The sequence below is a fragment of the Micropterus dolomieu genome, linkage group LG20, assembly GCF_021292245.1.
Source record: "Micropterus dolomieu isolate WLL.071019.BEF.003 ecotype Adirondacks linkage group LG20, ASM2129224v1, whole genome shotgun sequence".
NCBI classification, from domain to species: Eukaryota; Metazoa; Chordata; class Actinopteri; order Centrarchiformes; family Centrarchidae; genus Micropterus; species Micropterus dolomieu.
The window spans coordinates 4101565-4125964 of NC_060169.1; the positions used below are offsets into that span (position 1 = coordinate 4101565).

Below are 24400 nucleotides of genomic sequence, written 5' to 3' on the forward strand. Positions count from 1 at the left end.
TACTCCTGTTTCCGTTGTCACATTTTGTTTTTATCAATACACCAACATTTACACCAAAGTGTTTGCGAATTACATTTTTGTGTGTGTCAATATGCAAATTGAAAACGCACATCAAAACAGGTCGACAGAAAAGCACTTAATCTTTCAGAGGAAGGTTTTCACTGAACGATTGAAATAATATGGCATACAAGTTCCCAGAATAAGAGATACTTTAAACTTTAAAGAAACATTGGTAGCTTTTGACCGAAGAAATGTCAACATCAGTTTGCAAAATGGTGTCAAAGTCCTAAAAACATTAAACAGCTAAAAACACCAGGTAGCTCAAACAGAAATCCTTCGTCTGCTATCCAGGGACTCTGGCAACAAACTAGCCCATTAGTGGTGAGTCTTGACACAAATGAATGAATGAGTGTGTGTGTGCAGAGTCTCAGTAGTTTGGTTACCATCAACCTTCACCGACGCATTCTACCCTCTCCTCTGTTAACGTGCTGTTGCTAAGATACCAGCCGCTCATCTTTACTCCTCCAGCTCCACACACAACACACCCGTGTGTGTGTGTGTGTGTGTGTTTGTGTGTGTGAGAGAGAGAGATCTTTCTCCCTATGTCCTGACTATCCTTGACATACACACACACAATTCTGTATAATTCACACCTCCTCTCCCATTCGTCACCTTAAAGGTCATTGTTTGACAAGGAAAAAGGTTGTTTTTTTTTTATCATGCCTCCCACTCGCTTGCAGACACATTCCCACCTGAAATGTGGAGACAAATTAAACTAGCGACTGACACGAAAGCAGCTGAGACACTTTAAACAACAACATTCACATCCCACAACTCTTTAAACAAAATGCCATCACGCGCCAGTTCTCCATTGAAACTTTTTTTTTCTCTGCGTGTCTCCTGATGCTCCAGCAACTCCAGCATATGGCCCCCAGTAGAAATCCAATACGTGGAGGTACAAATCTCATGAGGCTTTGACAGTGTGCCAGTGGCCGAAAGCATCAGAAGAGCTCCTCCTGTCCGCATGTTGAAGTGTCCTTAGGCAAGACACTGAACCCTAAATTGCTCCCGATGGTCAGGCTAACGCCTTCACTGGTAGCTCACTCACACATCTGTGTCTGCGTGTGTCTGCGTGTGTGTGTGAAAGTCGAGTCAATACCAAATGCAACTTATTGTTAATCAGGTGTTTAAAAATCACAGTATAAATAAATGAATGTAATTTGTGTAGTAGTTGTGGGATGACAGATTTCCATAAGATTTTATTTTGTCTGTCGCCCAGCACTCTTAAGAAAGTCAGTCTGGAGAAATATCAGATAGGCCTAATGAAGAGGGCGCAGGCAACTCAGTCACTGTGATAAAAAGACATCTGTAATTTATTTACTAATATGTCCATTAATTCCATTGTAACATTTTTCAATTACACTGAAGTAACAGCTCGCACCACCAACAGTGGTCAACTGCCAGTAAACACGCTTTCAGATTAGTTTGCTAGTGATAATGTTAGCTCGGTCACATGACCGTCACCTTATAGGCGGTAGAGATCTGTCAAGTGCATGGATATAGTAAGGGAGCTGGATATCAGGTGCTGCAACTTAGCCTTGATTCCAAAAAAGGAGCATTTTCTCCATACACCACCATTATAAAAGAGACGCATGTAAAACTGTTGACAGGGACACCTCCAACTCCGAGCAAGGTCAGTTATTACTCTTTGTATCATAAATTTTGAATCCATGAATGATTTATATTTGTGAGACATTCACAGAGCCTTCATAAGCTATTTTATGTGTATGACATCATCCCACTGTAAAGTCTCTGGGCAGTGTGGGAACACGTGGGTGAGGCCAATAGGAGAAACAATAATGCACAATGTGGCAGCAAACCCTGAAGCCAGAAAATGTTTTTGGGCTCATGTGATTGGCGAACAATTTTAATTAAAATGACTGGGCACCATCTATGAGTCCAGTATCCAGTTCTTATACATTCACGGTGAGTCGTCCCATCAGAAGGCTACTTTTAGGAAGCCTTGCTAGCTCAACCTCCTCCACTGTAATGAGTAGGAGAAGTGGACAACTCAGCAGCTGCCCTTGAAAGTTGTATTAATGACAGTATGATGTTATATGTATTTCTTCTTGTTATAGCCTTAAGCAGATGATTAAATGCTTCTCTGTGAACTGAAGGTTAGACCGCTCTTATATATAAAGCCTGTTCTTGTTACCGTTTTTACAGTTAGACTGTTAGTGAGTATACACTACTGTATTATTCGAATAAAAGGCTTGCAGTATGGGCAGCGAAAACACCCTCAGGTTCAATGTCAGTGAAGGATCTTAAATCATCGAGAAGAATGTAAATATTTTATAATAAATCTTATTTTACACCAAATGTGGAATCTTGTCATAATAAATAGTCATAACTACGGACAGCGGCAGCACTGTAGCTCATAGACATAAATACAGCATTTTTTAATGTTATAACATTAAATATACTGTAATTATGTCTACAGTACATAAGCATACAATGATTTCCCAGTATGTGAAACACTGCTGTGTTTAGTTCCACGGTCCCCTTTATTGCTGTATAGCTTACAGTAGCTTGCTGGCTAATTGTTGCCTGTAATTGTGATGATACACCTTTAACAGGGTTCAGAGTTAAAATGAAAATGATGATATGTACCTTTCAAAATGATTAATTCAACAAATTAAAATAAAATAATTGACATCACATAATTTTGTTTGCGGTCGACACAGTCTGTTGTACTTAAAAACAGCACTGATATGTGCCCAAATCTTCCTGGTTGAATAATCACTCATGCATTCATGGTGTTTATGAGGAAACACGCCCCAGAAAACCATTGATCACATGGGTGCAGTAGTCATGTAATATTTACCAGGTGACTAAAGGCTGTAATATTTCCACACACACACCCACACACACACAGTCAGTCAGTCAGACACTGTAGGGATTGCTGGTATTTGTCTGTACTATTTGAACCCATATGTGTGTGTGTGAATGCCTGCAGCACATTAGATGAGAGGGACGGCTTTCAAAATAAAGCATTCTGTGGAGAGCCACTTTCTGCTGGCGCTAAAATTTCGGCTAATTTTAGTTTTTGCCAGGGAAATGATGAGAGCACGCTGAGCTGGGAAACGAGTCCCAACGCTGCTGAGTGATGAGTCACTTCAGTCAAATAAACAGCAGAGAGTCAGACACAGAGTCACCAGCTAAATGAAGAACTAGAGAAATGATCTGTTTATGTGGACTGTCCATGCACTTGATGTCGGTCACCAGTTGGATGATGAAGCTGTTGAATATTTTGCTTTCTCAGCATCTAAAATGTTGTCATCACGACCAAATAAATCTATTTTTGACTGAATAAGATAGCATTTCTCTGCTTGTTGTCAGACACCCATGAGCACAAGCTGTGTGCCTCCCTCTTTGTCACGACAGCTGCCTCAGTCAGCCCCTCTCCAGCCACTTTCCACTGTCCCATCCTGCATTTCTGAGGAATGTTCAGATCTGCCATTTTCCACCTCTCCACCAGATTTCCTCAGACTTTCCCAACAATCCTTTTGTCTTATATCTGCTACCAGCGTTTTGACCTGCTACCTGTTTATGATCTTCCTGCTTGCCGTGCCCCTCTGGATTTGTTTGCTTGTTTGGACTGCCTTCTCGTGCCTGATTGTAAGGCTTTGACCATCAGTTTAGTAAAGTCTTTTTATCTTTGATCAGTGTTCTGCCTCAGTGTCTGCATATAGGTCCTGAATCCTATTCCCTCATACGCACATCCACGGCAATCTCTTTCTCTGTCTTTTCCTCTCTGTTCACTATATTGTTATTGTTTTATTTTATTTAGAACAAAATAAAGAGTAACACTTTACAATGAGGCGCAGGTGAACCTTATTGAAAACCTTAAGGTGTTGCCACATAAAGATCAAGATGATAATGATAATAATAATAATAATAATATGCAATCACAGATTACATATATTAACTATTCAAGTCACAAAAATAGAAAAAAATCGACAAACATGCCCTGTCTCCTGGTGATTGAAATGATTAAAAATTCCTGTATGTGCAACAAAAAATAACTACTTGCTCCTTGGCTGAGTTGCCTGATTTTATACTAAAGGATACCTGCTCACAGACAGCCAAACATGTGTGCAGAAGTAATGAAAAAAAAAATGTTGAAATTGGGGCACAACATCACCGCATATATAAATACAAAAAACCTGCCTCTCTAATTGAGAAATATGTAAATGAAGTGACACAGTGCCGTCAAAGCTTGTGCTCGTTGCTGCTATTCCTGACAGCAGTTAGTCACAGTCCACCTGAAGGTGACAGAGTCGGTGCGATGCCGGAATAAAAACTTAATGAACAAGCAGGAGACATTTTTGAAAAACTGCTGCAGGGGAAAGAACATTTACTCAAGTGCTGATTTGACAATTTTGAGGGACTTTACTTAAGTATTACGGTTTTATGCTACTTCTATTCCATTACATTAGTTACTAGTTACTAATTACTACAAGTTAGTTTTTAGATTAAGATTTTTGCATAAAAACAATACATAAGTTTATAAAATATAATTTATGGCAAGAGATTTCACTAAAAAGGACCACGCCACAACAATATGTCATTTTAAAGGTTTAATGAATATTCTGAATGTGCGGATAGATAAATAGAAGTAGAAGGGAAGGGTGGTGGTGGAAGAAGGATGCCGTCTGATTGGCTGGTCTGGGAGGATGTAGGATGAGGAGCAGAGGAGACTCAGGGTGGGGGTTCCGTCTCGGTAGTGATTTCACCAGAGTAATTTACTGGCCTCACAGACGGAACCTAGATGAGACGAGAGAGGTGTGCACCGGGTTGAATAGGAAGGGATGAAGGGATGAAGGATGAGGGATAGGTGGGTTGAGCAATCAGAAACAAACGAGGCCGGCTGAATAGCATGAGTATAGATAGACTTGTCAGGTGATTACAGGTGTGGTATAGGCGTGGCCCTGCTCCCGAACCTAAGTTAATTAGTTTCACCTCACAAAAAAGTGTCTAGTTGAGGTCCCTTGTCATGATTCAGATAATGTTCGAGGCTCAAAGAGGTACAATTATCCAATGTTTCTTTCTTCTGCCATTAATCATCTCATGACTACCCCAGATCTCTTTTATAAACCCTTGGAGGAGCCTGACCACTACTTCAACAAAACTAGCTAACTGTATATAAAGTAGTTAAAACGACCTCCAAATGCTACTTACACACTGATGCGTCATTATTAATGTAACGTTAAGTGTATCATATATGATACATGAGTTTTAGAGACTTTTTTCCACCCAAAAAACCTGAGGTATACAATCAGATACGTGCAATACACGGATAATCCACCAGGGGGGCAAAATTCGAAATTCGTCCACCATAGGTCCTTCAACTAAGTTGTAAATCGGTGACCTGCAGGTGGTTTTGCAAGGAAACTTTTGCCAATTTTGAAGGAGTTAAGGTGAGAAAAACATTCAAATTGTTTTGGATACTTCAATATGAATATTTACTGTTTGAAGCAATGTATAGTAACTTAAAATTTCATAACTTATTTTATAGTAAAATCGTGTTGAAAATCCATAATTTCGTATATTTAGAGAAGATATTGAGAAATTTTGTAGCCTATATTGTATTTTCCTGCTGTATCGAGATGCTAAATGTCTAATTGGATGTTTCCATAACTCACTTCATAATAATTGTCTTTTGGTCATTGATTTTTCATCAAGATTGACCAATTCAGAGGAGAAATACAAAGTAAATTGTGTTTGGTTTGTATTTTATAAATGGCAAAAAAGTACAGCATTGATGATATCCTGATTATGGGTGGCAATTCAAGTGACATGGAGCAGTTAGGGGAAGATGATGAGGCTGATTAAAATATGTTGTGTTCTGCATGTTTTTTGTTGTTTTAAAAAACATGACGTGGGAAAAACATTACAATAAAGTCTGAATGTATCAAATATGATACAAAACAAAACTTAGACATGCAAAGGGCTATTAATTTTTTTTTATTTGGCATTAGGTATAATAACCACTCCATATTCAAAACCTTTGAATTTTCTGGCAGTTGTTTGATAGTTCAGGCTTTACAGGGTTAATTTCATAATGTTGTATATTATACTTCTGTAATTTTAGTTAAGTAGTTATCCATTACTTTTACTTGTAATGGAATATTTTTTACATTGCATAAAACATGTGGGCTTTTTGTGCATCACAGTGTTAGTGAACAACCTAATTTTCCCATTAAAATTGATTATTTGATTGATTTGCTGTCAACATACCACTAAGCAGAACATCTCAGTTTATCAATCTAAAGCAAATAACTGATAAAAAATCGTACACTGACAAACTAATTGACCACCCATTATCCTAACTGTCTCTGTTTAAATGAAAGAGGGGTACTGCCTCCTTTTGGTGGAAATATAAAATCACACCTTTTATTTTTATTGATTTTATTGAACAAATGTCTCACTTCTGTGTAGAAAGTAATTACTATAAAATGTAGTGGAGTAGAAGTATAAAGTAGCATATGTTGGAAATGCTCAAATAATGTACACATACATCAAAATTGTACTTAAACACAGTAACTAAGTAAATGTACTTAGTTACATTCCACCACTGGGCTTATGTTGGCTAATATTAAACATCAGATAGGTATTGTTGTGTAACTAACATTACTGTCTGCTGACTTTATGACTTCTCTTACTTGAGCTACTTTTATGTTACGTATTAATGTACATCTTTATTCTCTAAAGTAAACACAGTTCTTAATCACTCAATCACTAAATAAATGAATCCCTTTATTTGGCCCCAACAAAACAACAGTCTAAAAAAGACAACTCTAAATCTAAAATCTCAATTTGGGTCGTGGGTGTGTGTATTGTATGTGCTCATGTTTCCGTTTCCTCACAGAGTTAAGTAGAGAAGGTATGTAAGAGATTTTGTATCTGTTAGTTTTGAACTGGATGACTTGACTATGACACATAAATCATTGAACTCTACCATGCACACAGATATTTCAGTTTGGCCCAATGACCCTAATTTACACATTTTCTAATAAATATCTTAGATTTGTCCTCAATGAAAACATGAGCTTTTCTGAGGTAAAAAAGAATTGGCAGAACTAAATAAAACTCTGTCCTGACCTTGGTTCTTCAACATTTTTAAAACTTTACCATTTGATAGTTCACTCAGTTCTATTTTACTTGTCCAGTTGCTGGAAGAAAGGCTGACCAAAAGGTTATTTAACTGGGACAGAGCACACAATTATTTTTGGTCAAGAGAGGTCACTGCATTATTTTCTGTTTCTGATTAAGGCTACATTTTATTTTCAGAGATAATTTGCAGTGTAAAATAAATACAGTCAAAAACTCTGAAAGATCCATAAGAAACAATGCATGGAGGAGATTTTGGATAAGACAAAATCTCAGAAACTATGGTCAAATAAAGAGCATTACTACACAGAACCTTAGATAACATTTAATTTAAAGAGAGGGAGAGGTCATTGTGTGTTCATCTAAAAACTGGTACCACTGGCAATTGAGGTAGGCAGACATAAAGGTATTCCTGAAGAGCAGGGTTGTTGAGGATGTGCAGTGATGTGAGAAATCTTATCTGTTCTGTTCTGTTTGAAAAAGTTCACTTGAAGAACCCAGATTTGTTTCAGTTGCCTGAAGGTGATTGTTGCTGTCTAGTGTCAGGACACTAAAATACACAAATCAGTCAATCAATCACTCAACAAACTTAAATTGTGTATCAGGGCCATTGTAAAATAAAATAAATAAATAAATAAAAAAGAAGCCAGGGGGTAATATTCGGAGAATAAAGTTTTAAATTTACAAGGGAAAAAAAAAACTAATCATTATTTTCAGTCATTAATAAAACAAGGCAAGTGTCAATGCAGACATAAGAGACGAGATGGAGCTTTCAGACAGTTAACCAGATATGAGGGACATCTGCATGGCCTGCATGCTTTCAATACAGTACGGAGACACTAACAACAAGTATTTCTAAAAAAAAAAAATAGTATTTTCAAAAAACCTTTCTCATACATTTGTAACTTTCAGACATTAATCTTGTTTTTTTCCCTGAATATTACCTCTCTCCCCCACTTCCGTAGTTCATTTTTTTTATATCTACAATGGCCCTAACACGGCAAAGAACAATGATGTAAAATGTACAATGTATATAATGTATAACTAAACCAACATCAAGTGAATTAATTAAGACTTAATTGCTTTACAGGTGAAGAAGCAGTTTTTGATTAGGTTTCTGTGCAGATCTGTAGATAAATATTGAACCTAAAATATATTTCTTTTGTCCTGTTCAAATGTAGATTACATTTTCTAGATTACATTTTTGGTTTTATAAAAAAAACTATATGACATCATGCATTGGTTCTGTTTTTCATACTTCTCTCGTTGCAAGTGCAGTGGTTCTCAAACTGTGTGGGTTATTAGTATCCATTATTAGATTGCTAGCTTCCCCTATACAAGTCATGCAAGTCAAGTAGATTTTGCTGTGCAGACTGATTTCAGTTATTTTGACCGGCTCAGGTTTGTTGGTCTTTGTCCATGTTGAATAGTTGTTCTATATAGTTTTTGGTGTGTATGACAATACAATTCTTGCAGTAAGAATTACAGGCAAGGAGCCAGCATTTATTGTTGACTTTTTCCCAAAATAAATTACAAAAATGATTCTGTGCGGTATTCAATATATTTGCTAAAGAGTGGTATGTCTGGTATATGCTGCATTAGTTTTGTCCTACAGACATGTAGTTTTGATACGAGACAGCAAGCGTATCCACAAAATGACATGTTCCACTTTGTAGTCTAATTTCAGGTTTTTAACTGGCTGTTGGTCTCAGTCTGTGGTGAGAGCTCTTGTATCAGTATTTCTTTTAGCTTTAGTGAAAAAATATATACATCACTTGCTCTTACAGTCATTATTTCTATCTACAATTCATCTAGAAAACCCATATATATGCACATATAACATGTAGAACAGGGTTTTTAATCTGGTGATTTTGACTCTTTCATGTGGTAAAACATTAACGTGAAAAAAATTGGAAATGAATCTTGTGACACTGTCTTAAGGAACCCCGGCATGCACAGCACCCATTTACTTTGGGAACCACTGTTTTATACAAGAGACATTTATTCTTCAAACTGTGACAGATAAACAGAGGATGCTAACCATCTAGATTCAGTCTTAAACTCACGCATTTTTCCAAACCCAAATGCAGGGTAGAGAGGTTCAGTGAATGTGGAGTGGAAGGTGTGGAGGTGGATCTTTTTGATTGAGGAGACTGTGAAGGGGAGACAGTAGAAGGAAACAGTGCCAGCAGGCCAGTCAAGATACACTGCTACTCTGTTAGCATCAGTGGGCGGAGATGTAGATATGTCTGTTGGTGTGTTATTGTGCCAGGCAGTGTAACTCTGAGCAGAGCAGAACAGACTCCAAGACTGATTGTTCCATCCAATGCAGCAGTCATCCCTGTCTCCTTTCCTCTTGATTCCTCTGTATGTCACTCCTATGTTAACCTTTCCTTCCCACTCTACCTCCCAGTAACAGCGTCCAGTCAGACCTTCGCTACACAGCAGCTGTTTCCAGCCCTCAAATCTCTCTGGATGATCAGGATATGGCTGCTTCTCTTTCACCACCCTCACTCGTCTGTTGTCGTCAGACAGTGAAAGGTTTCTGTCTGCTGTGTTTGGGTCCAGTGAAAACTCACAGAAATCTGATGGAGGAAACAATTCAAATTACAACAAGTTTGTAATCTAATAAACCTTTTAGGTATGTTGTCAATTTTGGTGTTCGTTAGCATGTGGCTTTATTCTATTTAAAATAAGCTGTCGTCTAACATGTCCGGCTCTCTTTATACTCTATATAACATGGCTTGACAACTTGCCTGCATGAAGCAGCAGACTGAACATTTGTATTGCCTTAATCAAACAGACTTCCCTCTGCATCATTTTTAAGACATCTAGCCCTAGATCCCAAAATTTACTGACTCAATGATCCCAAAACAAAATAACCCTCATCCTTGTCCCCCACCCACCTGCTCTACCTGGGAATCTGGGTACCACTGATTGTTTAGATCCAAGATTGTTACTGTTGGAAATAAACAAAATGGGGATTTGCGTATGGTAAAAGTTTGACATGGAGGACAACGGGGGTTGTCACACCTGACAGTGCCCAGGTAACACATGAGCATCTACCAGAGGATGGCGATGGATTAAGTGGTTGATGCAAGTTTCCAATGTATCAAGTCATCCCTGCTCTCTCTGTCATGGTAATAGCAGTGGATGAGTTCAATTGATTCCTTTAGCTTGACCAAAGAGCAGGAATCAAGGTCAGATATTTAATGTCACTGTTGGTGGGGACAATAACAAACTCCCAACAAGAGATTTGCTGAGGGTCTGAAATAGTTAGGCAGCGAGACATGTCCCTGCAGTCCCTAAAATATTCTATTACCTTAGCAGGAAGCTTAAAGCGTTAAATCACTACTAGTCATTCTTGTTGTATACCCTTCAGGTACATAAGGATTTAGTCAATAATCAGATCCCTCACAATAACAAAGTTTAACTTACACCTGAAGGGTGCTCGCTTCAGTCGACGTTTTCCACAGTGATCAATCCTGTAGAAGAGGAAGAGAATTGTGAATGACAAAAAAGGAAAATTAACACATGTACACATATACAATGGGCATGATGTATATATACAATTATATAATCTACTTTACTTGAGAGTTTCCAGTTTCCAGTGTGGGTCATTCAGTCCAGCAGACAGCAGCTTTACTCCTGAGTCTCCTGGATGATTGAAGCTCAGGTCCAGCTCTCTCAGATGAGAGGGGTTAGAGCTCAGAGCTGAAGCCAGAGAAGCGCAGCCTCTCTCTGTGACCAGACAATCTGACAGCCTGCAAACACATACATAAAACTTCATGTTAGAGTTACAACTTCATGTATCAATCATTGTAATATTGAGCTCACTTTTCACACGATGTTCAGTGGCAAATTCTGCATGACTTCAGACTGTGCACCAATCTGCCTGTCAAGTTTTATCACCAAGACAAAAGGAGAGGAATCAAGAAAATATCACCTCGTGCTCACGTTTGAACAAACTAATAACAGATACCTATAGAAGTCAGATAACTTTACTGAAAAAAAAAATATATAGATATATAAATAGTTTTTAATATATTTAAATGTTAATCTATTCAACAAATACTGACCTGAGAATCTCAAGTCTACAGTGTGGACTCTTAAGTCCAGCTGAGAGCAGCTCTACTCCTTTATCGTGCAGTTCATTGTTACTCAGGTCCAGCTCTCTCAGACTAGAGTTCTTGGAAGTGAAAACTGAGACCAGAGTTTCACAGCTTTTCCATGAGAGGTTACAGCCGTTCAGCCTGAAGAAGAATATGTGATAAAAACAGGTTTAAGAAAATTTCATTTTCTTCTGCTATAGAAATAATCACAGTTAACGTAAATCCTCCAGTTATCTGTGCACCTACAGAGCGGTTTTGGATGCTTTGACCACTGGCAACAGCCACTGAAGTCCCTCCTCTGAAGCAGAGAATTTCTTCAGGTCAAACTTGTCCAGATCTTTTTGTGATGACAGTAAGATGAAGACGAGCGCTGACCACTGGTAAGGAGCTAGATTGTTGTCAGATAAATGTCCTGATCTCAGGTACTGTTGGATCTCCTCCACTAGAGAATTGTCATCCAGCTCATTCAGACAGTGGAACAGATTGATGCTTCTCTCTGGAGAAGGATTGTGCCTGATCAACTTCTTGATGTACTGCACTAGCATCTTTTTGACTTTTGGTTTACTTCCTGTCTTTTTCAGCAGGCCTTGCAGGAGCATCTGATTGGTCTCCAGTGAAAGGCCCAGAAGGAAGCGGACAAACAAGTCAAGGTGTCCATTTGGACTCTGTAAAGACTTGTCCACCGCACTCTTGTAGAGGTGTTTAAAGATAGATTTACGCCGTGCTGAGGTGAACCGCTTTTTTCTCAGTAGATCCACACCGGTGTTGATGAACGTCAGGAAAACATAGAGTGCAGCCATAAACTCTTGAATGCTCAGGTGGACAAAGCTGAATATCTTGTCCTGATTCAGCCCACGCTCATCTTTGAAGATTTCTGTGAAAAGTCCTGAGTAGAGTGGGGCAGCTTTTATGTCAATATCGCACTCTTTCAGGTCTGATTCATAGAAAATCAGGTTTCCTTTCTCCAGCTGCTCAAAAGCCAGTTTTCCCAAAGTGAGAACTGTGTTCTGGGTCTCTGTGTTCCAGACATGGCCTGTAACTGTCCTGCTGTCATACTTTACAATCCTCTGTTTGGTCTGAACCACCAGGAAGTGGATGTACATCTCAGTCAGGGTCTTGGGCAGCTCTCCTCCCTCGCTGGTTTTCAGCACACCCTCCAGAACTGCAGCAGAGATCCAGCAGAAGACTGGGATGTGGCACATGATGTGGAGGCTTCGTGATGTCTCGATGTGGGAGATGATTGTGCTGGCCTGCTCTTCATCTCTGAATCTCTTCCTGAAGTACTCCTCCTTCTGTGGGTCACTAAACCCTCTGACCTCTGTCACCATGTCAATGCACTCAGGAGGGATTTGATTGGCTCCAGCAGGTCGTGTGGTTATCCAGAGGCAAGCAGAGGGAAGCAGTTTACCTCTAATGAGGTTTGTAAGCAGCACATCCACTGAGGTCAACTCTGTAACATCAGTCAGGATCTCATTGTTGTGGAAGTCCAGAGGAAGTCGACACTCGTCCAGACCGTCAAAGATGAACAGAACCTGGAACTGTTCAAACCTGCAGATTCCTGCTTCTTTGGTTTCAGGAAAGACGTGATGAAGAAGTTCCACCAAGCTGTAGTTTTTTGCTTTCAACAAATTGAGCTCTCGGAAAGTGAATGGAAAAATAAACTGTATATTGTGGTTGGCTTTGTCTTCAGTCCAGTCCAGGATGTACTTCTGCATTAAGACTGTTTTCCCAATGCCAGCCACTCCCTTTGTCACCAGTGTTCTGACTGGTTCATCTCTTTCAGGCAAAGCTTTAAACATATCCTCACAGCTGATTGTTGTTCCTAAACTTGCACGTTTTTGTGATGCTCCTTCTATCTGCCTGACCTCATGTTGATCATTGACCTCTCTACTGTCTCCCTCTGTGATGTGGAGCTCTGTGTAAATCTGGTTCAGAAGTGTTGGGTTTCCTGCTTTGGCAATCCCCTCAAACAAACACTGAAACTTCTTCTTCATGTTAGATTTAAGTTTACGTTGGCAAATTGCAGCAGCTGTCTCTGAGGACACAACAGATAACATAAGTCAATGGATGTTGAGGTAAATAGGTGCATTGACAGCACCTTTTGATGAATGCCTTGATTTCTGCCTATCACAAATGCATAATTATTAACTTAATTTGAAATGTTAGTACTGAAATTAAAGTACTCATTTCAATACCATGTTACCAACTTACCAAAAGATTATTCATTATACATTTTTCTAATGTAGGGTCACATCTGGATGTCATAGTTCTAATAGATAAATTATACATTTGTAGAATTGGTGTGATATTCTTAATATGATCTTACTGCTCTGCAGAGTGTCAGCCATCTGCTCCTGATTTATTTTCCTCAGGAAGTTCAGTGTGATTGTCAAAAATGCGTCTCTGCTGCTGCTTCTGTGCTCTTCTTCTTCACCACCCCTGACTTCATCATCTTCTCTCAGCTTCTCAGAGCAGTCTGGATATTCTGCACTCAAAAGTTTCTGAAGCTTCTTCAGTTCATTCTTCACATAAGTCCCAATTTCTTGTTCAAGAAGCTAGAAGAGTAAAACATATCACTTAACCCCCTGGAGTCTTCAATCACGCCGGTGTGATCAGGTCACAGTGTGATATCTAAATTTTTACCATTTTATATTCATATTTGCAAGTTTACATTTGCACCCTTCAATATGCTAGATTGAGCAAACATGTTTTAATGTGGTAGGCTATATAAAGACAACATCAAAAGTATTTAAAAGCTAGGCTAAAATAGCACAAGACTCCTAAGAGTTAAAATGTTTTTACAATGTTGAAAACATACAACATCATATATGGCTCCTCTAAAAACTGAAAAACATGAAGATAAAACGTGTTTTTACCTAAATCTGTAGCTTAAAATGTTAGACATTTTTATGATATGAAATGTAATTTTTATTAATTATTATTATTATTTGCCATCTGCTGGGAGTATCAAGAATGTGACAGACATCAGCGCAGGCCTCTCAGCCCCATTTACATGTGTAAAACACTACATTATGTAGTGTAATGCAAGATGTATACCTATATTTAGGTTTAAACATCAACACAGTTACTGTTAAAAGTTAAATTTGATGTAATTATTTATTATAGTAGTTCTTAGTGAGTTTTTAAATTCTGTAATAATTAATTTTCACAAACGAAAACACTTTTCTTAATTAGATATCCAATGGTTGCAAGATGAAAGGTAATGAGGGGAGAGACAGATGGAGAATGACCTGCAACAAAGGCCCAGTGTCAGATGCAAACCAGAGATGGTATTCATGGTCTGCACCTTAACCCCAAGGCATCCAGGGACTGTCTCCCTCACAGTGGATGAGACTGTCTCAAACAGGGTTAGGTCTACAAAAGTAGTGGCAAAATGGTGGCAAATGTTAGGCCCTAATCCATAACATATATGCCAAAGTTGTTCAGCATCCCGGAATAATGTTACCGCTGGCGCTGACGGGTAGCAAGAGATCACATGGGGGAGCCTTCTCATATTGTTTGGGGAATGTCAACGTTTAAAAGATCCTACTTTTAAACAATGTGAATATCTTAGCAGCATCAGCACCAAATTATATCTTTTATTAAACAAAAACTATTCACCTTTAATATTTATATATTAACAATGGATCACATGACTACTTGTATGTGAATGGGATTGAACAAACAGAGACTGGAGTTCCCCTCAGTTCTATGCTCGGCACCAAACAGCAGACAGACAAGTTAGAGACTAGCTAGTGAACATAATACCTGACTGTTATGACAAGGTGCGAGCAAACAGGTTGAAATATGTGTGACTGACTGTTTGGAAAGTCCCGCACATTCAGACCTGTTTAATGATTTTGAATTAATTTAAAGGCTGCTTTGAGTTCAATTGCCTTGTGAATTTGTACTTGAGTTGTACAGTGTTGATTTTTTAAGTGAATAAAACTGTAAAATCACAGAACAAATTTTTACAAACGCACATACAAATTCAATTCAATTACAGAACACATAAAAAGTATCTTTGCAACATAAGTAGTAAAAAGTTGTGCTTTTACATACCGTGAAAATGGAGTCTATTGTTTGATGCTTCTGGACAAGCTGATCACTGACAACCTGACCTCTGTAGATGCAGAAAACATGAGGTAATTTCAGACACACACACACACACTTTAAAAGCAGGTATGACACAGGTGTTTGCGTTTGTAAATGAATGTGACAATATTAAATTAGTTAAAGGTATATCAGTGAGGCTTGGAGCTATTCATGTAACCACTAAAAAAACAGATAACTGCTCAGTGAGAACTACGCAAATTTAGTTTCAGATGTTTAATATCCTCGTATTGTGAAGTGAATCTGATTCACTTTACAATACGAGAAGGAAAGAGAAGACGTTTGAGAGAACAAATGACATCTTGAGGGAAAAGCGACACTGTTTTTTCGTAGATTCCAGTTTAGAATAGCTGCATTCTTCAGTCTGCCTGCACTGAGAAATAGTAACACTGTCATTATAAATCCATCAATCATCTTTACCCACTTAGTCTTTGCGGAGGGCTGTAGCACCTCCCAGTTCACACTACAGCACAACAACAATGACCTAACCTGCGCGTCTTTCAGTTGTAGGAAGAAGATCCAACAGTTTCAAAAAGAATGTTGTTCGACCGCCAGGTTCCTGCCAGTAACTGACGTCTAAATCAGTGCAGCTTTTCCTGTAACTCACTGGCATTTCTTTTCCTTCACATTTCCTCAAAGTCACATGAGTTAAGTACTAACTTCAAATTCAGGTTATCAATTGAAGTTAAGTAAATTTCATCATTCTGACTTGGGCCCAGATCTCTTGACCTCTTTGTGCTTGTCAGTAAAGTCACACAATAACAGAATTCTTTTTTAAGAAATGGCCTCCATCCTATAAATCAACACGCTCGTCCATGCGTCATTCCTCAGAAACAATCTGGTCTCTCCTGCTTCACTGGGCTTCAACATAATGTAAACATTCAACATTCAAATTTCAGGTACAATGAAATGATGTTTTCAGTGTGCAGTGCCGAGTAGGCCTTTTCATGTATTTGGGGGTCTAATCTGATGGCCTTTAAGGAGCCAATTGTCACATTCATCTGCTAAAGGTGGAAAGTTTATCTTTTCTCACCTTATTTTGTCACATCATATATGATGAAGAAACTTGAAACCTCCAGGTCAACTGCAGGTCAGTGGATTTATACAGTACTTGTGTCTTAAATTCTTACCTTGGCTCAACATTCGGCCCTTCATTGTTGAACTTAATAGGTTCATTTTTAGACCGGTCACTTCTCATGGACACACAGCTGGGAATAGCTGGTCTCTCCTGGTTCACTAGGCTTCAACAGAAACACTCAACATTTAAATTCCAGGTTTAAAATTTAACTTAAATTTCACAAGTCTGTTTGTAATCTCTAAATACATACCGTGGTTGTGAAGTCATTTTTTTGCTTATATTAAGGCTGTACAGGTTTGTACTTGGTATGTGGTTTCTAGAATAACAGAAATACCAATATAATTAACTATGATAAAACAATACAAACAGTTATTTACACAGAAAGTTCTATAAAACTTTGTCCAGGATGTCAATGCAATATCAGATGTACAGTGCTGGACAGTAAAGTCACACAATGACAAACTTCATGTTAAGAAGTAGGCTTGTCCTTGCACAAGTCATTCCTCATGAACAGACTGTTTCTGGTCTCTCCTGCTTCAAAATAACGTAAACATTCAACATTCAAATTTCAGGCACAATTAAATAATATTTTCAGTGTGCGGTGGTGGGTAGTCATGTACTTGGGGGGCCAATCTGATGGCCTTTGAGGAGGCTGTTGTCACATTCATCTGCTAAAGGTGGATAGTTTCTCTTTGCTCACCTTATAACATCATCATATCATGTATCATGTAACATCATATGATGTTTGAAAGCCAATCATAGTCCCACATACAAGCGTTATGAAGAAAGCTGAAACCTACAGGTCAGTGGATTCAAACAGTAAAATGCTTGTACTTTAACTTCTTACCTTGGCACAACATTCGGCCCGTCCCTCTTGAACGCAATAGGTTCATTTTTAGAACGGTCACTTCTCATGGACACTGGTCTCTCCTGGTTCATTGGGCTTCAACACAACATAAATATTCAAATTTTAGGTTATGAACTGAACTTAAAGTCCCTCTCTCTTCAGAAATGTGTTTTGCTTATTGCTATTTCATTATACAAAATGATGTATCTGTATCTATTAAAGGAGTTAATCCTTTATCATACTGAACACTCTCTCATCCTAGATTTACGATACATTCTTACATATTGAACACATAACCTCCTATACAAAGGAGCGGATTGTCTCCTGACACGCTCAGTATACATGATGTCTGTGTGAACAGCAAGCCTTCTTAACACTGACTGGAGATCTCTTTACCTCTAAGTGCTGGACAGTGAAGTCACACAATAACAAACTTTAATTTACTTACATTTGCTTATCATTGTCTCCTCTATTGTTAAACTCAAGAGGCTCAGACACAGACCTGTCTGTTTTCATAAACATATGGCTGTCTCCAGATGAGTCTGCACTCTCCAGCTTCACCTGGCTTCAACACAACATAAATAGTAGAGAATGATTTTAGAGGTCAGCTCTGAGATGGTGAACAGTCATAAACAGTCAGAGAAATGTTTATCTTACCTCTTAGCTCTGGTCTGACTGTCATGTTTCTCAGAGAAAGTTACTTTAGAGGTGGAGACCCCGTCCTCTCGCTCCTCAGATACATTCATCGTAGAGTGTAAGCCTTCACAGAAACAAGCTTCACTGATTTTTCACAGTGAGGGCTCCAATAAAATATGTTTTACACAAAGGTTATTGTCACTCCTATCAGCATATATGTCACATACCCTCAAACAGTTACTATGTAGAATAGATTCTTACCTGCCAAACTCCCATCCAAGTGAAATTTAAAAAACACTGTAGAAAAACATTAAAACAGACAACACTCCTCATTCACTGTCCGTTCCTGAGTGTTTCTGATTTATTTCTGTTACATCCTGTAAGATCCCAAACTAGTCTAACCAGTGGCAGAAGACAACATATGTCACATGACATAGTTCTACTGTGTCTCCAATAGATGGTGGTAATTAACCTCTTTTATTCTCTCTTGCATTAAACTGCACCCACACTGTTGTTATGAATTATTGTAAGTATAATAATACATGTGGAAAACCTGATTTAACCTGGTTTAATTACCTAGCTTCCTAACTTTATTGAAGCATTAAACGTTGCAGCTCTATTAGCACTTGGGCTAAGGTTGAGAACAGTAATAAGTACTTTAGTCCTGATGAATAAAGTTAGGAAGCTAGGTAATAAAAACTACAACAAGAACAGTCATTAATATAAATGTATAGAAGACATGAACAGAGCCAGGGGGAGTTTTCATTCAGGACATTTTTCCAATAAAGACAGAATCCAGAGTGAAATTACCACTAAAATATTGAGACAAATCCAGAATCTGCTAGAGTGAGGGCACAGCCAGACAAACTGTCCTATTGTCTCTGGATTTGTTTTGCAAAATGAGCAATAAACATGTAATAATAAACATACAAAGATAAATATGTGTCCCTTAAGTTTGTGAAGACAGCAGGATAAAACTTAAATAATAAGAGGATAACACAAGTAATTTTAAATGAAACTTCCCTTACCTAATTAGTAAGTAAGCAAACTTTATTTATACATCAACTTTCACAGATAGGAGTGGTCACAAAGTGCTTTACAATAAAAAAAAAATAAATAAATAAAAACAAAAAAAATAACAAATAAAATATAAAACCATAAGGCTAGTTAAAAGCTTGTGTTAAAAAATGTGTCTTTAGGAGACTTCCAAAGGTTTCCACATAATCCAAGGCTCTTGGAGTCACTACACAAAAAGATCACTATTTAAGGAGCCACTACACAGAAAGATCACTATTTAAGAAAGTACTTGTATGAAAGAGTCCAGATATTTCCCCAGTTATCAGGGGGAGTACGCCCATATCACTCTGATTTTATTCTCTTCACATTGGCTCCCTGTCTGTTTTAGGATTGATTTTAAGTTCTTATTGATTACTTTTAAAGCTCTTAATGGCCTGGCTCCTGAATATATTCGTGACCTCTTAATCCCTTATGAACCTGCACACAGCCTGAGATCCTCCAGCAGAGGTCTTCCCTCTGTGCATCCCTGTGGCCAGGCTGAAGACTGGAGGAGACAGAGCCTTTGCAGTAAGGGCCCCAAGGCTCTGGAATGACCTGCCCGTTGACATCAGGATGTCGGAGTCGGTATCTTCTTTTAAGTCTCGCCTGAAAACTTATTTATTCAGGAAAGCGTTTTCTGATTTTATCTGATTGGCTAGCCTTTTAATTAATTTCTTTACATTTTAATTTGTGCATGTTATGTCTTACTTATTTGGTGTCTTTTTAACTGTTATGATTTTAATTGTTCTTTATTTTCTGTGAAAGCACTTTGTACTCATATATATAAGTGCTCTACAAATAAAGTTATTATTATTATTATTATTATTATTGTTATTATTATTATCAGCAAATCCACACTAGTAGGATGCAACAGTAGAGGAAGGGGGGACCTCTTGCATGCTGAAACAATGATCCTATTTTAAGATTCTTAGCCACTGAGGTCTTCTTGGGGCCTGGTGATGGTAAACAGAGTGGTTTGTCACCCCCTTTTAACAGAGTTGAAATACCAGCAGGAATGACATCGATAACTATGTCAAACTCATTTGGGGTGATATGAATGCCAAAGAAACAAATTCAGAGTTTTCCGTTATTGTTCAGTAGTTGGGTTACTAAAATTTTTTTGTTGTTGAACCGGTTTTTAGATTTTTTGTAATATTCCAAATGAAGCATGTGGGTAGAAATTATGTTTGTATATTAAGCACCAAGCTAAGAGCATTTGTTTGTGGAAAGCAGATAAGATTAAGGGACATTTATCTAATAATCAGATGAACATATCCTAGGCAATTGTAAGGAAAATAATTAGGTATAAATTCCATGTGGAGGTGGGATTGCTTGGAAACTGCTTGATCCAAGCAAAATATTCTAAAACTGTACATTATTTTATGTGTTATTAGAAATATAAGTGACGATAACGCAAACTGTGCCAAAGACGCGAAAGACCGGACACGCAGAAGCAGATGACCGGATCAGATGACGCGGTCACGTGGTTCAGTCAGCTGATGCTAACGCTAACTAGCCGGACGGTTCTCCTGCAGCAGAGACGGATCTGACGGCCAGAGAGGATGCCTTTCTCCGAGCTATATTTTAACGTCGATAACGGCTACCTGGAGGGGCTGGTCAGAGGATTTAAAGCTGGAATACTGTCGCAGGCGGATTATTTAAACCTCGTTCAGTGTGAGACCCTGGAAGGTGAGATCAAGCAGATGCTAGCTCAGGCTATTAGCTAGCAGCCAGGGCTAATTCCACTAGCTAACGAAGAGCTGTCAGTTTCAAAGCTAGTTAGCTTGGTTTACATCAACGGTAATATTCCTTATAGGTTAGTCGTCCTATTCAGTATTCTGCTTTGTGATAGATATTAAGATTCACGTCAACATGTAATACACATTAAAGGCGACATATCATTTGAGATTTGGTTGTTTAATCTGGCTATCCTCTGAGTCTTAGCTAATGCTAACACAAGCCAAGCAAATGTAGCCAAGGGTTTTGTCCTCTATTGATCAATCATGGGCTTTTTAGAGGAAGTGAGATTACACTAGGAAGATATTTACACTGTTCCGCTAGACACTACAGACTTGGCAAAATTACATGTTTAATTAACGTTAGATTTAGCTCTATTGCACTGACACTCCGCAGTTTTATTATGGTCATTAACGATTAAACTGGCTGCTTGTGAGCGTTTTCTGGTAAACCTCAATATAACCGAGCTTTTATTGCAGTAAACACTTCTTGTTTTCTTGTGTAGCGAAGCAGAAATGTGAGCGGGGAGTCTGTAAATGTCATATCAAATAGGCCTTCACACCATTTTCCAAACAATACCTCTATAAATCAGAAATCATAAATACACTCAGGTTAGTAAGTTCTGTATAGCATCAACATCAAAGAGTAAAAAATAAATATGGTGATCAGTCACAGTGGACATCCTCTTTAGTTTTATTTTTTGAAGTTACATCGAGTATTTATATTATTGTTGCAGCTATTATGCAGCTGTAAGTGCAGATTCATAGAAACAGTCTGCATTACCACACAGCGATAATGTAACCTTATCAAGATTTAAGAAGAAATATTGTTAACTGTGATAGTTTGTTTATTCCAAACTATGATTTCAAGCAGTGTTGAGTATGTACAAGTTGGGGGAGTCAGCATGAACCTCCCATTTGTTACACCGTCCCAGTAAAGCTCCTCACTGGCAGGTGAAAAGATGAGGCCATTTATCAAAGACGTGCATGCACATGTCTGTCCACTGTCCTCAACAAGTTAAAGGTGGTGTATGTGATTCTGAAGAAATCCAACACCATGAAAAATACCATGATATAGGGCGAATAACAGAGCAAGTAATGTAAGACAAGGCAAGTTTATTTGTACAGCACATTTCAACAATGAGGCAATTCAGAAAAGGGCTTTACATAAAAGATATCTAATTTTTAAAAAGAGTTAAATAGAAAATATAGCAGAAAATCAGAAATGTAACTAACATTAGCTAGCTAGTTGTGGGTTAGCACAGTGTCACTACAGTTGCTGCTGTGAACTACACATGCAGAGAGAAGGAGATGGTTTCCCAGAGCCAGCACAGCAGCTCCAGACTGCGATACTCACAACTCTGTCCTGCTACCATAGCTAACATCACAACGACAGCAAGTAAGCTGAATGTCTGTGGGCGAGTCATGTAACGTTACCTGACACGCAAATCAGTCAAGTCATGTTCTGAGACACAAAGATTTGTTGATGAGCAGGGAAATTTCAGAATTCATTACTTGTCTTGCAGCTTGACTTTAGGTCTCTTCCACGGTACGTAACACCAACAAGAACAAGTCTTTCTAATCAGCTACTTTCTCTGTCCATGTGTCCCCCCTGCAGATCTGAAGCTCCACCTGCAGAGCACAGACTATGGCAGCTTCCTGGCAAACGAGGCGTCTCCTCTCACCGTGTCCGTTATTGACGACAAGCTGAAGGAGAAGATGGTCGTGGAGTTTCGCCACATGAGGAACCAGTCGTATGAGCCGCTGGCCAGCTTCATGGACTTCATCACGTAAGCAATAAGACTGTAGTGTTGAAATTAGGTTTAACTTAATCTTGAACTGTAACATTCCCTGAAAAGCTGCAGTAAATTAATTTTCCACTGTACACATATATACACATAGAAATATTCTGTGGTTTGCCTCTTGTTCCAACACTTCACCAGGGACAGTGAAGCTGCTTGCGAGGGGAAGCGAAGCCTATTTGCCTATTTTTTTTTTTTTTTTAATATTAATGTTTCAGATAAATGTCAAAAGCTGTTGAATGAAGACACAAAAAACATGAACAATACTATCTATAATGATTCTGAGGCTTAGGGAGTGATGCCCAAAACATGCTGTGCCATAAATGTAAAATCACTGTGGAGAGCATCAGAACCATCCAAAATCCTTTCCCCAGATCTAATGGTTTAGTTTAGTTCCTCCCCAGCAGACTGATCTTTGGGTGTTGTTTATTTATTTTCTGCTCTAGTTTTACTATTTCTTTAGAGATATGGTGAAAATAATGGCCCAATATGATGTGAAATTACATTTTTTTTATTGGAAAATGTAAATTTTTAACTAGTCTAATGTGCATCGCAAGCTCATGGACACAAGAGCAATGCTGCAGAGACACGTTGTGTTGGGGTTTTATACTATGCACTACGCACACAAATCTTTTTAGCTTGACCTCCACTGCTGCAACTCCATCCTAGGGGAAACACTGTACCCACAAGCCACTGGTTTGTGTTTATTCAGTGCACATTGACAACCGGTTTGGAGAAATGAGATCTAATGCATAAGAGTATATATTCAGTACGGGTGGGAATCACCAGAGGCCCCACGATACGATATTATCGCAATACTTATACACGTTACAATATTATTGCCATTTTAAACATATTGCGATATATTAACTTTTTTCCAACTTCAAATTGTGTCCCCAAAAGAAAACTTTTTTTCTCGTGGACCGAAAAAGCAATTTTATTAGTGCCAAAAAACAAACTTCTCATGTACAATTTATATAATAAAAGATCGATACTTAACCTCTGTGTATCGATACAGTATTGCCACGGAAAATATCGCGATACTGTGCTGGATCGATTTTTATCCTCCCACCCCTAATACAGGTGCTGGTCATATAATTAGAATATCATCAAAAAGTTGATTTATTTCAGTAATTCCATTCAAAAAGTGAAACTTGGATATTATATTCATTCATTACACACAGACTGATATATTTCAAATGTTTATTCCTTTTAATTTTGATGATTATAACCGACAACTAATGAAAATCCCTAATTCAGTATCTCCGAAAATTAGAATATTACTTAAGACCAATACAAAAAAAGGATTTTTAGAAATGTTGGCCAACTGAAAAGTATGAACATGAAAAGTATAAGCATGTAAGGCACTCAATACTTAGTTTGGGCTCCTTTTGCCTGAATTACTGCAGCAATGTGGCGTGGCATGGAGTCGATCAGTCTGTGGCACTGCTCAGGTGATATGAGAGCCCAGGTTGCTCTGATAGTGGCCTTCAGCTCTTCTGCATCGTTGGGTCTGGCGTATCGCATCTTCCTCTTCACAATACCCCATAGATTTTCTATAGGGTTAAGGTCAGGCCAGTTTGCTGGCCAATTAAGAACAGGGATACCATGGTCCTTAAACCAGGTACTGGTAGCTTTGGCACTGTGTGCAGGTGCCAAGTCCTGTTGGAAAATGAAATCTGTATCTCCATAAAGTTGGTCAGCAGCAGGAAGCATGAAGTGCTCTAAAACTTCCTGGTAGACGGCTGCGTTGACCTTGGACCTCAGAAAACACAGTGGACCAACAGCAGCAGATGACATGGCACCCCAAACCATCACTGACTGTGGAAACTTTACACTGGACTTCA

At 38.4% G+C, this 24400-nt stretch overlaps 2 protein-coding genes across 2 annotated transcripts in view; one reads left to right on the forward strand and one right to left on the reverse strand.

The window, feature by feature from the left end:
• Positions 1-8649: 8649 nt before the first annotated feature.
• Positions 8650-18241, reverse strand: LOC123959457 (NLR family CARD domain-containing protein 3-like). The gene is made up of 13 exons (XM_046033526.1): positions 18221-18241; positions 17981-18123; positions 17826-17888; positions 17324-17419; positions 16727-16792; positions 16529-16639; positions 15348-15408; positions 13612-13840; positions 11532-13320; positions 11253-11426; positions 10764-10937; positions 10612-10658; positions 8650-9758 (listed from the first exon to the last, which is right to left on the reverse strand). Exons 2-13 carry the CDS (start codon positions 18067-18069, stop codon positions 9175-9177), a joined length of 3483 nt encoding a protein of 1160 aa, XP_045889482.1. The 5' UTR covers positions 18070-18123; positions 18221-18241; the 3' UTR covers positions 8650-9174.
• Positions 18242-20473: 2232 nt separating this feature from the next.
• The window catches only part of LOC123959145 (V-type proton ATPase subunit d 1), an 8866-nt gene continuing 4939 nt past the window's right edge, over positions 20474-24400 (forward strand). The window contains exons 1-2 of the mRNA XM_046033045.1: positions 20474-20704; positions 22370-22541. Of these exons, the coding sequence (XP_045889001.1) occupies positions 20578-20704; positions 22370-22541 (299 nt within the window). The 5' untranslated portion in view covers positions 20474-20577. The remainder of the gene's footprint in view (positions 20705-22369; positions 22542-24400) is intronic.

Excerpts from the sequence above, each read along its gene's own strand:
- LOC123959457 (XM_046033526.1), bottom strand. The coding sequence starts at position 18,069 with ATGAATGTATCTGAGGAGCGAGAGGACGGGGTCTCCACCTCTAAAGTA. Across the intron at positions 17,889-17,980 it reads AGTCAGACCAGAGCTAAGAG|CCAGGTGAAGCTGGAGAGTG; the intron begins GTAAGATAAACA and ends GTTGTGTTGAAG. Across the intron at positions 16,640-16,726 it reads AAAATGACTTCACAACCACG|CCTAGTGAACCAGGAGAGAC; the intron begins GTATGTATTTAG and ends TTTCTGTTGAAG.